Source organism: Giraffa tippelskirchi, chromosome 10 (genome assembly GCF_054371585.1).
Source record: "Giraffa tippelskirchi isolate mGirTip1 chromosome 10, T2T-mGirTip1v1.2.pri, whole genome shotgun sequence".
NCBI lineage: Eukaryota > Metazoa > Chordata > Mammalia > Artiodactyla > Giraffidae > Giraffa > Giraffa tippelskirchi.
In genome coordinates, this window is record NC_137284.1 from 6,179,997 (window position 1) to 6,192,405 (window position 12,409).

Here is a 12,409-nt window from a genome sequence, read left to right on the forward strand (position 1 = left end):
AATTAAGCTCTGTGACCTTGAGATCTCACCAAGCACTGGCCTTATGGTCAGTTGACCCTGCTGGTTGGTCCCTATGGTTCTGATCTAATGCCCATGAGACTGGGAATGGCCACTGGGCTTTGTTTTATACCTGGCATTGTGCTTGCGTGCTAAGCCACTTCAGTTGTGTCCGACTCTTTGCGACGCTATGGACTGTAGCCCACCAGGCTCTTCTGTCCATGGGGATTCTCCAGGCAAGAATACTGGACTGGGTTGCCATTTCCTCCTCCAGGGGATCTTCCTGACCCAGGGATCGAACCCATGTCTCTTACATCTCCTACATCTGCAGGCATGTTCTTTACCACTAGCGCCACCTACTTGACATGCTCTAACTAACTTAATTCTCACAACACCCCCCTTTGAAATCAGTTTCATCATTACGCTCCATTTATGGAAGAAAAGACAGGGTTCTGTAAAGGTTATGTGACTCCCCCAAGGTCACACTGCTGGAGGAGCTGAGATTTGAATTCAGGCAGCCTGGCTCTAGAGCCTGTTTCCTCAGCTGCCTCCCTGGGAGACCAGATGCAGCAGTCTTGGTACAGAAAAGAGCAGGACAGAAGGGCCAAGTGACTTCCTTGCTAGAAATGCTCCTTCTGAAGTTCCCTGGGCAGATTTGGGGCTTGGTTGTTTTCTGCCTGTTTTCCATCCCACCAGTAGACCCTTTTCCCGTGCCCTCTTAGTCCAAAATGACAAATATCAGTTTAACAATGATCGAAGCAGGCCAAACACAAGGTTCCTTGGAGAGCATTTGAGAAGCATAGCAATGATAAAGTACGTGTAAGTAAAGCCTAGTGTCCCGCGACTTTCTGAGATGATTTCCACAGCTCCCGCCTGCCTGTGGGTTGGCCAAGGTGGTCAGGAGGGCTTCTGGTCTCATAGTCTTCCCTGGAGGTAGGATACAATCTGGCCTAACTAAGAGAACCTGGGGATTTCCAGTCATAGTCAGCCTTGGTGTCCTCGAGGTAGAAGTTAGTGTGGCTTGAAGGACACTCACCTCCTGGGCCCACAACTGAACTTTGAGATTGGGGTCAGAAATAGCTATGCCTGGGGGCTTCCCTGGAGGTTCAGTGGTTAAGATTCTCTTCTTCCACTGCAGGGGGTGAGGGTTCGATCCCTGATCAGGGGAGCTCCGCATGCTGTGAGGTACAGCCAAAAAAAAATTTTTTTTTAATTAAAAAAGAAGAAGAAATAGCCATGCCTGTGTCCTGAGATGGCCCTGAGAACTGGCCTCTGTCCCTGTTCCAAGGGCTCCCTAGGTCCATCCCTCTGGACATCCCAGGTTACGAGGCTTCATTCATACTTTCTGTCTTGGTGCTCCTAAGCTGGATGACTTCTTGGACATTTTTCCAGCCCACGATCCATCCCCAAATGGGAATGCTGTTTCTTTTCTTGTTTCTTGTCTCTCTTCCTCCAAGCAACTCCTTTTGGTCTCCATTGGGAAAACTGGCTAAAAGCCTTTTTGGGCGTCTGGGTTTTATTCTCTGCTTGTTTCTTGGAGGAAAAAAAAAAGTTAGCTTTTCATGCCCTTTTAGTCCAAATGGTTAATCTGTTATTTTTCCTCTGAAGGGAGCTGGAGAGATAACCTTGTGGGGCCGGGAGGGGATTAAGTGATTGGGATTGGGACTGGAGTAAGTGATTCAGATTGTGGGCCTACTTCTGGGCGGCAGGATTCTAATCTCTGCCTGACCTGAGTGGTCATTTTTCTCAGATGTGAATGTGGACCAACCAGATGAGAAATCAATTATTACCTATGTGGCTACTTACTACCACTACTTCTCCAAGATGAAAGCCCTGGCCGTGGAAGGCAAAAGAATTGGCAAGGTACGCTCCAGCACAGGGTTGGTGGGCGTACAGGCCAGAGGAGGCCTGGCCTGGGGTCCTGCACCCCTGAAGCAGGAGCAGGGGAGGACTGGGCCAGTGACCCCACATCACGGTCCTGCAGGTGCTGGACCACGCCATGGAGGCAGAGCGCCTGGTGGAGAAGTATGAATCCCTGGCCTCTGAGCTGCTCCAGTGGATCGAGCAGACCATCGTGACCCTCAATGACCGGCAGCTGGCCAACTCCCTGAGCGGAGTCCAGAACCAGCTCCAGTCCTTCAATTCCTACCGCACCGTGGAGAAGCCACCCAAGTAGGTGTCCCTGGGCCTCACCCAGCCTTGGCTGGCCTACCCTGAGCTGTGCTCACACACAAGAAGCCTGCATTAGGGAGGCCTTTTGGGAGGGAAATTTGGCAGCACAGAAATTCAGTGGATGCTCATTCCCCCATCTCAGAGTGCCAGGAGCAGCGCCAAAGCAATTAAAAATATATATATATATCGATTACAAGAAATCACGCTGTGGAAATGATTGCTGTAGTACATAGAGCTGGTGCAGTCTGCTCAGATAAGATTGCAGATAAGATTGGTCTGGGTGTTGCAGCAACCCAGTCCTAGCTTAAGGACGGGGCATTGGACCTGACAGGAGGTCACTGCTGGCAACACAGGTGTGTGGCTTGTCACTTGCGCATTGCACTGGTTCTTACCATATATGTATTTTAGCAGTTGACTGTTGAAGTGTGGCTTGACTATTGGGCGATTCTACACAGAACATGCTAAAACTTCTATTTTTTATCTGTGACCTCTTTCAGAGTTAATGTGTTTCGACTCCAAAACTAGTATTATTCCAGAAACACCCGTTTTCTGTGCTTTCCAGAGAATGATTTGAGGTGTGCCCTTTGACCCAGAAAGTCCTCTTCTGGGCATTAAACAAAGATGTAGCTTCAAGGATGTTCACAAAAGTGACCTTTGCAAAAGAAAATTAGGTCATGGGACAGCCACTGAAAACAATATTGAAGAAATGTGTTTATTGACCTGAAAAGACGTTCATGAAACATAAGTGTTAGAAGACAGTTATTTGGGGACAGCAGAGAGCAAAGGGTTAAGCGTCCAAGGTTCACAGTACCTGAGTTCAAATCTTAGCTCTGCCATCTAGCCCTGGTGAGCATTGGGCATCTTATTTAGCCCATCTGTGCCTCGGTTTTCTCATCGGGAAGATGAGGGTTATGAGAGCATGTAGTGAGAACTAAACGAGTTAATGTGTGCAAAGCCCTGAAAGCAGGGCCTGGTGGTCAGTGAGTGAGTCCCCAACAAACGTTCAGTTCAGTCATGGTTCTAATATGATCCCACCTGCAGACTTGCATGCCCAAGGGTGACGATGGTCGTGTCTGTGTAGTTTTCAGTTGTTTTAAAATTAGGTTCTTGGGATTTCCCTGGTGGTCCTAGGACTTCGCACTCCCAATGCTGGGGGCCTGGTTCTATCCCGGGTTGGGGAACTGGATCCCACATGGCACAACTAAGGGTTCGAATACCGCAGCTAAAGAACTGGAGTCCGGTTAATTTTAACTAATTAAAATAAATACTTAAAAAATAATAAATAAAATTAGGTTCTTTTTAAACGAGGATTTTGCCAGGATTTTCTGGCTTTCCCGCAAAGCTTTTACAAGAAGAAAAGCAACACGAGACACTTCAGTTTGAGACATAAAGAGACCCCTGGCCCCTCAAGGGCTTTGCCTCTGACCTGCCGCGGCCTCCTGGCTCAGGTTCACGGAGAAAGGGAATTTGGAAGTGCTGCTCTTCACCATCCAGAGCAAGCTGCGGGCCAACAACCAGAAGGTCTACACTCCCCGCGAGGGCCGGCTCATCTCCGACATCAACAAGGTCCACAGCCTCCCTTCCGTGTCCCGGGCAACCCACCCTCAGCCCCAGCCCCTCCTGTCCCTGCCTGAACCCCTCAGCCTGGCTGCACCCCTGCCCCCCACCCATCCCAAGGCAGGAGTAACTCCCAAGACCTCTCCCAGTCCCGCACATCCTCCCCTCCACCTCCGTCTGTCTCTCCATGCAAATTATATCCCAGTCCCTTATCTTGCTCAGCATGTCCCCAGCTCTCTGGCTCTACTTTTATTTCATTGTTGTTTTTTTTTTTTTCACAAACTATGTAAGATTAACCGAAGTAACAGGGTTCACCCCCTAGACCCACCACCGCAGACAAGTCCAGCAATTTCCACTCGTCCCCACCCCCCTCCCGTCTCTGTCCACAGCAGATGTGGTTCTCACATGGCTCCATGGCACTGCCGCCACCCGCCGACTCCTCACACTTCCCTGCACAGGCATCTGATCGCGTTCCACAGACCCAGTAGACCGAGCTGCCCCGGGACCCACCCTGTACCCCGCCACCCCCTCCAGCCCCGTGAGCCCTCCCCACCCTCACTTCCCGAGCCCTGGCCCCTGGCGCTAATCTGGTCTCCACCTCGCAGGCCTGGGAGCGGCTCGAGAAAGCCGAGCACGAGCGCGAGCTGGCCCTGCGCACAGAGCTCATCCGCCAGGAGAAGCTGGAGCAGCTAGCCGCCCGCTTCGACCGCAAGGCCGCCATGCGGGAGACCTGGCTCAGCGAGAACCAGCGCCTGGTGTCCCAGGTAGGATGCAGGGGGCTCCTGGCCCGCCCAGGCAGGTCTGGAGACACAGGGAGTGAGAGAGACAGAGGTGGATAAGGACCCCTGCAGCGTGGAGAGCTAATGAAACAAGAACTCCATGGCTCAGAGGAGCAGACCAAAAACCCGCGGACTGGAGGCTTGAAGGGGAGAAGAGCTGATGAGCCAGGATGGGGTGGGACAGGCGGGATGCTTAGAACCACCCACTGGAGCTGGCATCTTGCAGCAGAAGTGCTCTGGGCAGGAGGGGAGGACGCAGGGGGTGAGCAGAGTGGTGGCCCCCGGCCCCCAGACTTCCCTCCCCACCCCGGCCCCAGGACAACTTCGGCCTGGAGCTGGCCGCTGTGGAGGCGGCGGTGCGGAAGCACGAAGCCATCGAGACGGACATCGTGGCCTACAGCGGCCGGGTGCAGGCAGTGGACGCCGTGGCCGCAGAGCTGGCCGCCGAGCGCTACCACGACATCAAGCGCATCGCCGCGCGGCAGCACAACGTCGCACGGCTCTGGGACTTCCTGCGGCAGATGGTGGCCGCCCGGCGGGAGCGGCTCCTCCTCAACCTGGAGCTGCAGAAGGTGTTCCAGGACCTGCTCTACCTCATGGACTGGATGGAAGAGATGAAGGTATCCGCGGATGCTGCGGTCGGGCCGAGATGGTCGGGGCTGTGCTGGGGGTGGGGCGGTGGCGATGAGCGGGTTCCCTCAGCTGCTCAGCCAGGTCTTTGCAGAGTGGGCACCGGTTTGGGACCCTGTCCTCACTTCCGAAGGACAGAGCGGACAGCTCCCTGTCCTCATGGGGCTCACCTTCCAGGGGGAGGAGACTGATGATAAAACCCATGGCCCGTCCATAAACAACATAGCAGCTGGGCGTGAAACCTAGGAGGAAACGGCAACAGACCGTGTGATGGGGTGGTCCAGGAAGGCCTCCCTGAAAAATGCCTTTTAAACTGAGAGCAGAGTGTCCCAAGGAGCCAGCTCAGGGAGCTCTGAGGAAAGAATGTTCCAGGCCGAAGGAACAGAACAGCCCTGGGCCTGCTCATGCGTGGCACGTTCCAATGAGAAGCAAGGCCCGCGGGGACTGTAAGAACGGGGGCAGGGGGGCAGGGGATGAGGTCAGAGAGGAAGTAGTCAGCTCACTTAGGGCGCACAGGCCTGGTCAAGGAGTTTGGATGTTACTCAGAGTAACATGGAACACTGAAGGTGCTTAGAAGGTTTTGAAAAGGGGGAGAGACGTGCTTCTGCATTTTCACATTTTTTAAAATGTCACTTTGACTGCTATTTGAAGAAGGGCTGTGGGCAGCCAGAGCGGGAGCTGAGAGACCAATCCGAGGCTGCTGCGGTGATCCAGGCGAGAGATGGGGACGCTGACAATCTGACAATTGCTGGGGTGCTGGGGATGGAGCCACGACCGTAGGAGAGCGGGGATAAGTCTGGGGCCGAGAAGATGAGTCAAGGCAGAGATTCCTGGAGCAGGATTTAGTAAGAAAGTCGTTCCACAGGAGGGGAGTTGAGTGCAGAGGCCAGGGTGCCAGGACAGAGCTCAGGGGTCACTATGTGTGTGAGTGAGGGCTGGCAGACGGAAGCAGGCGTGCTCACGTGGGTGCGATCAAGTAGAGCCACCCAAAAAGTCAGGTTGTGCGGTTGATCCTTGGAAGACAGGGCAAGGTGAGTGAGTGTGTGTGTGTGTGTGTGTGTGTGTGTGTGTGTGTGTGTGTGTGTGTGTGCGCATGTGCGCATGTGCATGAGCATGTGGCGGGGCAAGAGCCTCAGCTAGGAGGGAACTAGGCAGCTCTCAGACGGGCATCAACATGCCCGGCGTGCCCCGCAGGGCCGGCTGCAGTCCCAGGACCTGGGCAAACACCTGACTGGAGTGGAGGATCTGCTGCAGCTGCACGAGCTGGTGGAAGCCGACATCGCAGTGCAGGCTGAGAGGGTGCGGGCGGTCAGCGCCTCCGCGCTGCGCTTCTGCGACCCCGGGAAAGGTGACAACAGGGGAAGGGACTGGAAAAGGGAGGGGCTGGGAAGGAGGACAGTAAGAGCCGAAGCAGCAAGATGGGAAAAACCTGGGGAAGAAAAAGTGATGGGTGGTTGGTGGGTGATAGAGTGAGAAGTGTGGGGTGGGGGGCGGTTTGGAACTGGGGGTACACACAGGGAGGCAGACGGCTGGGCCATAGCTCTTGGCCCTCTGGTGCGACCTTTGCAGAGTACAAACCCTGCGACCCCCAGCTGGTGTCGGAGCGGGTGGCCGCCCTGGAGAAGAGCTATGAGTCGCTGTGCGAACTGGCAGCGGCTCGCAGGGCCCGGCTGGAGGAGTCCCGGCGGCTCTGGCGCTTCCTCTGGGAGGTGGGCGAGGCTGAGGCCTGGGTGCGGGAACAGCAGCACCTCCTGGCCTCGGCGGAAACTGGCCGGGACCTGACCGGCGTCCTCCGCCTGCTCAACAAGCACACTGCCCTGCGGGGCGAGATGAGCGGCCGCCTGGGGCCCCTGAAGCTCACCCTGGAGCAGGGCCAGCAGTTAGTGGCCGAGGGCCACCCTGGGGCCAGCCAGGCGGCCGCCCGTGCCGCCGAGCTCCAAGCCCAGTGGGAGCGGCTGGAAGCCCTGGCGGAGGAGCGGGCCCAGCGGCTCGCCCAGGCCGCCAGCCTCTACCAGTTCCAGGCAGACGCCAACGACATGGAGGCCTGGCTTGTGGACGCGCTGCGCCTGGTGTCCAGCCCCGAGCTGGGGCACGACGAGTTCTCCACTCAGGCCCTGGCCCGGCAGCACCGGGCCCTGGAGGAAGAGATCCGAGGCCACCGGCCCACGCTGGACGCGCTGAGGGAGCAGGCGGCGGCCCTGCCTCCCGCGCTGAGCCACGCGCCCGATGTGCAGGGCCGTGTGCCCACCCTGCAGCGGCACTATGAGGAGCTGCGGGCCCGGGCAGGCGAGCGTGCGCGCGCCCTGGAGGCGGCCCTGGCGCTCTACACCATGCTCAGTGAGGCCGGGGCCTGCGGGCTCTGGGTGGAGGAGAAGGAGCAGTGGCTCAACGGGCTCACCCTGCCCGAGCGCCTGGAGGACCTGGAGGTCGTGCAGCAGAGGTAGGTCCCCTGCCCCCTGCCCACCCCTCCAGCCCCGCCTCCAGAGTGGCCTTGTGAGTTGGGGGCCAGCGTGTGGGGTGACGTCCCGCCATAACCTGCCAGCTCCTGCTACCCCCCTTAGAGTCTTAGCAGGAGTCTGGTTTTGGTTTTAATGAAAAATGTTAAACATACTCAGAAATAGAAACCTTATTCAAAAGACTCAGCCAGATTCAATAACCATCAGCATCATGCTCTGTTAGATTGATTTTCCTTTTCAAAAGCAAATCCCCAGTGTGAACGTTTCACCTCTGTAGTTTTCAGGAACGTAGAAGTTTGCGATATGAGTAAGTTGTTTTATCACTGTATGTGCAGACTTAAAATAGCTAAGGCTTTGAAGTTATAAGCCTTTTAGACAGAGACACGGATTAATCTCTCATAAAGTAGCTTTATTTACAGAATAAGAAATCTTAAAACTTAGAAAGGATGTTTTTCTCATGGAGCCACCCACAATACCATTATCAGATAAAACAAAATTAGGAATTCCTTGATATCACCTACTACTATTCAAGCTACAGTCAAATTTCCTGGTGGTTTTTAAAATATAACAAAAGATTTTTTTCTTGTTTTCAAGATATCCTATGACAGGAGTCAGGAAAGTACCAGCCCTGTGTCAAATCAAGCCTCTGCCTGTTTTTGAAAATAAAGCTTTATCGGAACATAGCCATACCCATTCATTTACATATCATCCCTGTGTCTGCCTTAGCATTAAAACAGTCTAGCTGAATACATGTGAGAAAGACCAAATGGTTCACCAAACCTAAAATATTTACTTCCTGACCCAGGGATCAAAGCCGGGTCTCCCGCATTGCAGGCAGAGTCTTTACCATCTGAGCCACCAGGAAAACCCCAAAATATTTACTGTCTGGCCCATTTGCAGAATCTGCTCTAGGAAAATATAAAATGTTTCTGGGGCAAGATACGCTTTGCATCTTTATCACTTAATTTTTTTTGGCCATCAGTTCATCTTTTAACACATATTAGTAAGGTGGGACCCAGGTAGGCAGCTAAGGGGTAAGTCCCAGGAGGGGTAAGGGAACTTGTGCTGAAGGGTGAGGTCCGCTGCTAGGGATTCGTTTGACTTGTCCAGCTGTTCCTGACCTTTAATTTTCACCACATTTTTGAGCAACTCTGGAGGTGAGTTTTTCTACTTGTTTAGCGGGAGTTGGGGGCTCCTCCTTGATCCACAGATGCTGTGAACCATGTAGGGAGGAGACACAGACGCTCCTATAAGTAAGCCTCATGTTGACAGAGAGGCATTCTCTTGGGCACCTAAGGGAGGTGGCCCAGTGCACCTCTGCCTCCCGCCGCTCACCTCCAGCTCTTCTACCCATCAGGTTTGAGACCTTGGAGCCTGAAATGAACGCACTTGCTGCGCGAATTACTGCCGTGAATGACATCGCAGAACAGCTGCTGAAGGCCAACCCGCCAGGGAAGGACAGCATTATCAACACCCAGAAGCAGCTCAACCACAGGTGGGGTGAGAAAGGATGTGACAGACAGGATGGCAGCCGGAAGGGAGTTCTGTAGGGATGAGATGAAGGGTAAAGATGAGAAGAGAAGGCCATCTGGGATATGTCCAGGGGAAGGGGGCTGGTGATGAAAGAGATGGAAATGAGTTAAAAGTTGCCTGGGGCTTCCCTGGTGGCTCAGTGGTAAAGAATCCACCTGCCAACACAGGAGATGTGGGTTTGATCCCTGGGTCAGGAAGATCCCCTGGAGAAGGAAATGGCAACCCACTCTGGTATTCTTGCCTGGGAAGTCCCAAGGGCTGGGGGAGCCTGGCAGGCTACAGTCCATGGGGTTGCAAAAAGCCGGACATGACTTAGTGATTAAACAGGAACAACAAAAAAAGATTGTCTGAAGGGCCTGGGGCCTGAACAGGGAGCAGACAAGGAGTTGAGGGCAGATGAGTGGGGAGCAGCTTCTGTAAACAGCAGGTGGTAGCATAAATCAAGGGAGAGAGAAGCAGGAAGAGGCTGCAGAATATACTTGGACAGGGCAGGGAAGCTGAGCAACCCCAGACACCCCCTCAACCCTCAGGTGGCAGCAGTTTCGGTCCCTGGCGGACGGCAAGAAGGCAGCCCTGATGTCAGCCCTGAGCATCCAGAACTACCACTTAGAGTGCACAGAGACACAAGCTTGGATGAGAGAAAAGACCAAGGTCATCGAGTCCACCCAGGGCCTGGGCAACGACCTGGCTGGCGTGCTGGCACTGCAGCGTAAGCTGGCTGGCACCGAGAGGGACCTGGAGGCCATCGCCGCCCGGGTGGGCGAACTGACCCGAGAGGCAAATGCCCTGGCTGCTGGCCACCCCACGCAAGCCCCTGCCATCAACGCCCGGCTTGGAGAGGTGCAGGCCGGCTGGGAGGACCTCAGGGCCACCATGCGGCGGCGAGAGGAGTCTCTGGGCGAGGCGCGGCGGCTGCAGGACTTCCTGCGCAGCTTGGATGACTTCCAGGCCTGGCTCGGCCGCACGCAGACCTCCGTGGCCTCTGAAGAAGGGCCAGCCACCCTGCCTGAAGCCGAGGCCCTCCTGGCCCAACACGCAGCCCTGCGGGGAGAGGTGGAACGGGCCCGGAGCGAGTACAGCCGGCTGCGGGCTGTGGGTGAGGAGGTGACCCGGGACCAGGCCGATCCCCAGTGCCTCTTCTTACGGCAGCGACTGGAAGCGCTGGGAACCGGCTGGGAGGAGCTGGGCCGCATGTGGGAGAGCCGGCAAGGCCGCCTGGCCCAGGCTCACGGCTTCCAGGGCTTCCTGCGGGATGCTCGCCAGGCCGAAGGCGTGCTCAGCAGCCAGGTAAGTCTGGGGAGCAAAGTCCCAACCAGGAAGAAGTGGGAAATAGGGGTCAGGGGAATGTGAAGGAGTGATGGATGGGGAGAGAAATGGCAGCAGGTGGAATAGTTGAGCAAACAGGATGGGCAGGGGGAACATGGCCAAAAAGGGTGAGGGACTTCCCTGGCAGTTCAGTGGTTAAGACTCTGCACTTTTGCTGCAAGGGGCACAGGTTTGATCTTTGGTCGGGAAAGTTCCACATGCCATGAGGTGTGGGCCCAACCCCCCCCCAAAAAAAAAGGAATGAAAAAAAAGAGAGAGAGATGTAAATGTAGCTTAACCAAACTGACATAAGAAGAAATAGAAAACTTAGCTTGTCGTAACTATTAAGGAAATGTAAAGAGCAGCTATAAAGAAGATGGGGCAGGATTTGGAGCATTAAAGGCACTCCAGTCCAGCTCCCGTTTAACCTTCTGAGACTTCCACATAATCAGCACCATCCCTCTGTCTCTGAGCCAGAGTCTCCTGCCCCTCCCTGGGCAGCATCCTTGTCTCAGACGGTCGCCCTTTGGAGGTTCCTTCTGAGAAGCTGGGCAGTGAGCTCGGTGTCTCCCCTCCCACAGGAATATGTCTTGTCTCACACGGAGATGCCAGGGACCCTCCAGGCTGCCGATGCCACCATTAAAAAACTGGAAGACTTCATGAGCACCATGGATGCCAATGGTGAGCGGATCCGTGGTCTTCTGGAAGCGGGACGCCAGCTGGTGTCGGAAGGCAATGTCCATGCCGAGAAGATCCAGGAGAAGGCAGACTCGGTGGAGAGGAGGTACGGTGAGGACGGTGGGCAGATGGGGGCCCTAAAGGGAGCCAAGTGAAAACGGGATGAACACGGCACTCAGATCCACAGATGGGGGTCAGAAGCTGACCAAACCTGGAGAAGGAAGAACCAAATGGTTGGAGAGCCTGGGCGGAGAAGTTTTGCCTCCCTGACGCTGGGATAAAATGAAGCCCGCTAGGGTAGCTAGACACTGGACCTCAGGATTCCTGGGTTGTCACGTGGTTCTCCGGGAAGGTATTGTCCCCACAGGAGGAGGACCGAGAGCATATAGGTTAGATAGAGCAGGGATCCCCAACTTCCAGGATCTAATGCCTGATGATCTGAGGTGCAGCAATGTAATAATAATAGAAATAAAGTGCAAAGTAAATGTAACGTGTTTAAATCATCCCCGAACCATCCCCCACCCCCACCCTGGTCCGTGGAAAAAAATTGTCTTTCACAAAACCGATCCCTGGTGCCAAAAAAGGCTGGGGACTGCTGAATTAGAGGGTTATAACCCTTTCAGAGCAAGCTCAAGGGCTCCACAAAGGCCTGTCATTACAGACACAAGAAGAATCAAGAAGCAGTGCAGCAGCTTTTGGGCCGTCTTCGCGACAACCGGGAGCAGCATCACTTCTTACAAGACTGTCACGAGGTGAGGCTCCCAGCCTCCCGCGTCACCTCTGACACTCCCTGGCCACCGCTTTGCCACTGCACTCTCGCGCTCTGAGCCTAGAATCAGGCCCCTGCAGTGTCAGCTGAGCAAGGGAACCCCGGCCCGGCTTCTCCCTGCGTCCCCCAGCTCCCGCGACACACCCTCGCCTCTTCGGGTCTCACGCTTCCCTCCCTCTGAAATGCTCTCCACCCTCCTCCATCCCTGTTCGCCGCCCTGTCCAGCTGAAACTCTGGATTGACGAGAAGATGCTGACGGCCCAGGACGTGTCCTATGACGAGGCCCGCAACCTGCACACCAAGTGGCAGAAGCACCAGGCGTTCATGGCCGAGCTGGCTGCCAACAAAGACTGGCTGGACAAGGTGGACAAGGTGAGCGAGGGGACAGCAGCAGCAAAAAGGGAGCATCCGGGGCCTCCTCCCATCAGCATCCCAGTCTCTGTGCAGGGGAGGGTCCCGGCTTCAGGATCGAGTTTAGAGATCATGGAGCCCTAGGGGCCAAACCTCCAAGGTCTGGAGGACAAATGTCTTAG

The 12,409-nt window shown here is 55.1% G+C and overlaps 1 protein-coding gene across 4 annotated transcripts in view; it reads left to right on the forward strand.

The window, feature by feature from the left end:
• Positions 1 to 12,409, forward strand: part of SPTBN2 (spectrin beta, non-erythrocytic 2) — a 58,135-nt gene that overhangs the window by 32,981 nt on the left and 12,745 nt on the right. For all 4 annotated transcript variants that reach the window (XM_081531995.1, XM_081531993.1, XM_081531994.1 and 1 more), the window contains 12 exons: positions 1,748 to 1,860; positions 1,982 to 2,169; positions 3,618 to 3,735; positions 4,332 to 4,490; positions 4,823 to 5,125; positions 6,330 to 6,483; positions 6,705 to 7,575; positions 8,949 to 9,086; positions 9,655 to 10,411; positions 11,011 to 11,213; positions 11,769 to 11,859; positions 12,102 to 12,248. In XM_081531995.1, the coding sequence (XP_081388121.1) occupies positions 1,748 to 1,860; positions 1,982 to 2,169; positions 3,618 to 3,735; positions 4,332 to 4,490; positions 4,823 to 5,125; positions 6,330 to 6,483; positions 6,705 to 7,575; positions 8,949 to 9,086; positions 9,655 to 10,411; positions 11,011 to 11,213; positions 11,769 to 11,859; positions 12,102 to 12,248 (3,242 nt within the window). The remainder of the gene's footprint in view (positions 1 to 1,747; positions 1,861 to 1,981; positions 2,170 to 3,617; positions 3,736 to 4,331; positions 4,491 to 4,822; positions 5,126 to 6,329; positions 6,484 to 6,704; positions 7,576 to 8,948; positions 9,087 to 9,654; positions 10,412 to 11,010; positions 11,214 to 11,768; positions 11,860 to 12,101; positions 12,249 to 12,409) is intronic.